The sequence below is a fragment of the Echinops telfairi genome, unplaced genomic scaffold (genome assembly GCF_000313985.2).
Source record: "Echinops telfairi isolate 266 unplaced genomic scaffold, ASM31398v2 ScPeMD7_2;HRSCAF=8, whole genome shotgun sequence".
Taxonomy (NCBI): domain Eukaryota; kingdom Metazoa; phylum Chordata; class Mammalia; order Afrosoricida; family Tenrecidae; genus Echinops; species Echinops telfairi.
This window is the reverse complement of record NW_022103898.1, coordinates 23115792-23117901: the sequence shown is the minus strand read 5'-3', so window position 1 is coordinate 23117901 and position 2110 is coordinate 23115792. Positions and strand designations below refer to the sequence as shown.

The following is a 2110-nucleotide window of genomic DNA, read 5'->3' as shown; positions in this document are numbered from 1 at the left end:
TCATTTGGATATTTAATATCTATTGTGTCTGGATGTCTCAGTCAAAGCTTCTGGTTCACTGAGTACCTGGCACTTTGGCAAAGCCTGCTAAGCAACCAGTGACTGGCTGACTTTCGATTCTTTGCATTTTCCAGAAAGAGGACTTACTCAAGTACCACGTGATCCTGGAGGAGAAACTCCTGAAGAATGACCTGCACAATGGCATGCACAGAGAGACGATGCTGGGTTTCTCCTACCCCCTGGGGTTCTTCCTTCACAATGACCAGGTATGGTCCTGCATTTAAAATCCCAAAAATGAGGGTCATGGCCTTTATCATCCATCATCATTTCTGTGCTGTAATAATCTCACCAACGCTACTTACCAACAAAAGACTGTTGTTTTCACCACAAAGTCATGGTGAAACTAGATTGTCAAGTCCCATTCATATTCCCTGGTGACAGTCTTCAGGTAACAATGTAGCCTTATGAAGTCTGGTGTTTACATCCCAGCAGTCACCGGGATGTAATAACAAACCCACCAGAGTCCCCATTCCATCTCCAAGAACAAAGGTAGCCTTGGAGCACCCAACCAAACTCCCGAGAAATGGGACTCCAGTGCACAAGGAACCTAGTGACATATGAAGGGCCCAGCAATCAAATGAATTCGTCTTATTATCATTTCTTGATGATCATAGAGTACAATCCTAGAGCAAATCAACCACTATGCTTGTCTTCCAATATTGATTTCACATAACACCTATATATTTAAGTGTTTAGAGGACATACAAAAGAATTAGACTGAATATTTAATATATTTTAAATAGAATGGTATTCAATCATTTTAAACATCAAGTAAAAAGGCCAATATGAAAATCCAACAGAAAGACACAATTTGATTCTGCTATAAAGTCTCATAAAGGAAATTAATTTTAAAAATTATCCTAGACAAAGTAGTATATTAAATTGAAGAAAGTTTAATAATGAAAGTTTTCATCAATAATATTATTTGAGCCTTTTAAAAAGTGAAATCACACGTGGACTTTTGTATGAAAATTGGTTATCTGCTTGGGATAAAGTAAGGCTTTTTGCTTCACCATTACCTGATGAATAAACTAAATACAAATGTTTCACCCTGATTTGTAGAATCCCGTTGATTACATTATATAACTTCGAGAAAATACTCTTAAATATATTTTCTTATCTTTCCAAGAATTGAAATTTTGTTATTCGTACCTTTCATTTTGTTTTTTGTTTGTTTTTGTTTCATCTACACGTTCTTCTATTTCACCATGTAGAGATGCATAGTTAATGAAATCAATTTTAATATTGTCAGTTTAATTTTCCCTTCGTTTTGAAAATTCTTTGCTCTAGAGCAGTGGTTCTCAACCTTCCTAATGCTGCAACCCTTTAATACAGCTCCTCATGTAGTGGTGACTCCCCAACCATAAAATTATTTTCATTGCTACTTCATAACTATAATTTTGCTACTGTTATGAATCAGGCAACCCACAGGTTGAGAACCGTTGCTCTAGAGCAAGGATTATTCTGATAATAGAGGTCGTGTGTTTATTGATATTCACCTACTTTCCTTTAAGACAATGGAGGTATAAAAAATGCTCTATAAATGAGTAGATTTATATTCAAATCAAAATTTTAATGCCATCCATAATTCTCTGGATGCATCTGATGATGAAATTAATTCAGATATTTTAAATGTCAAATCAGCTATATAATAGCCTCCAAAGTCCTGTAGTAGTATTTAAAAATAACACATCATCTTGGAGATTCTGGAAAATTCATGTTACAATTGCTGTTTGATATCACCTCCAAAGTTTGTGCAAGTTTTCCAAATATACACAGACCTTTGAATAGCTCTGTGGACAAAACTTACCCGAACATCCAAGTGAAAATTCACATGATTCCAAGTAAACACTAAGGGGCTTTAACATATAGTAAAAGTTTAAAATTACACACTTGATATTGTCACCACTTTCATATTAAAGCAGTGGAGAGTGTTGGGGCTGGTATGTTCAAATGTTTAGCTCTTATTGGACACTAACAAGATATCTGCTTAGCACAATAGCCATCCGCCCTCAGTGTCAGCCACACCACTCCAAATTTTCAAGGAACT

The 2110-nt window shown here is 35.6% G+C and overlaps 1 protein-coding gene across 1 annotated transcript in view; it reads left to right on the top strand.

The window, feature by feature from the left end:
- The window catches only part of STAB2 (stabilin 2), a 166892-nt gene that overhangs the window by 97779 nt on the left and 67003 nt on the right, over positions 1-2110 (top strand). Inside the window, exon 33 of the mRNA XM_045291191.1 lies at positions 135-266. Coding sequence (XP_045147126.1) covers positions 135-266 — 132 coding nt within the window. The remainder of the gene's footprint in view (positions 1-134; positions 267-2110) is intronic.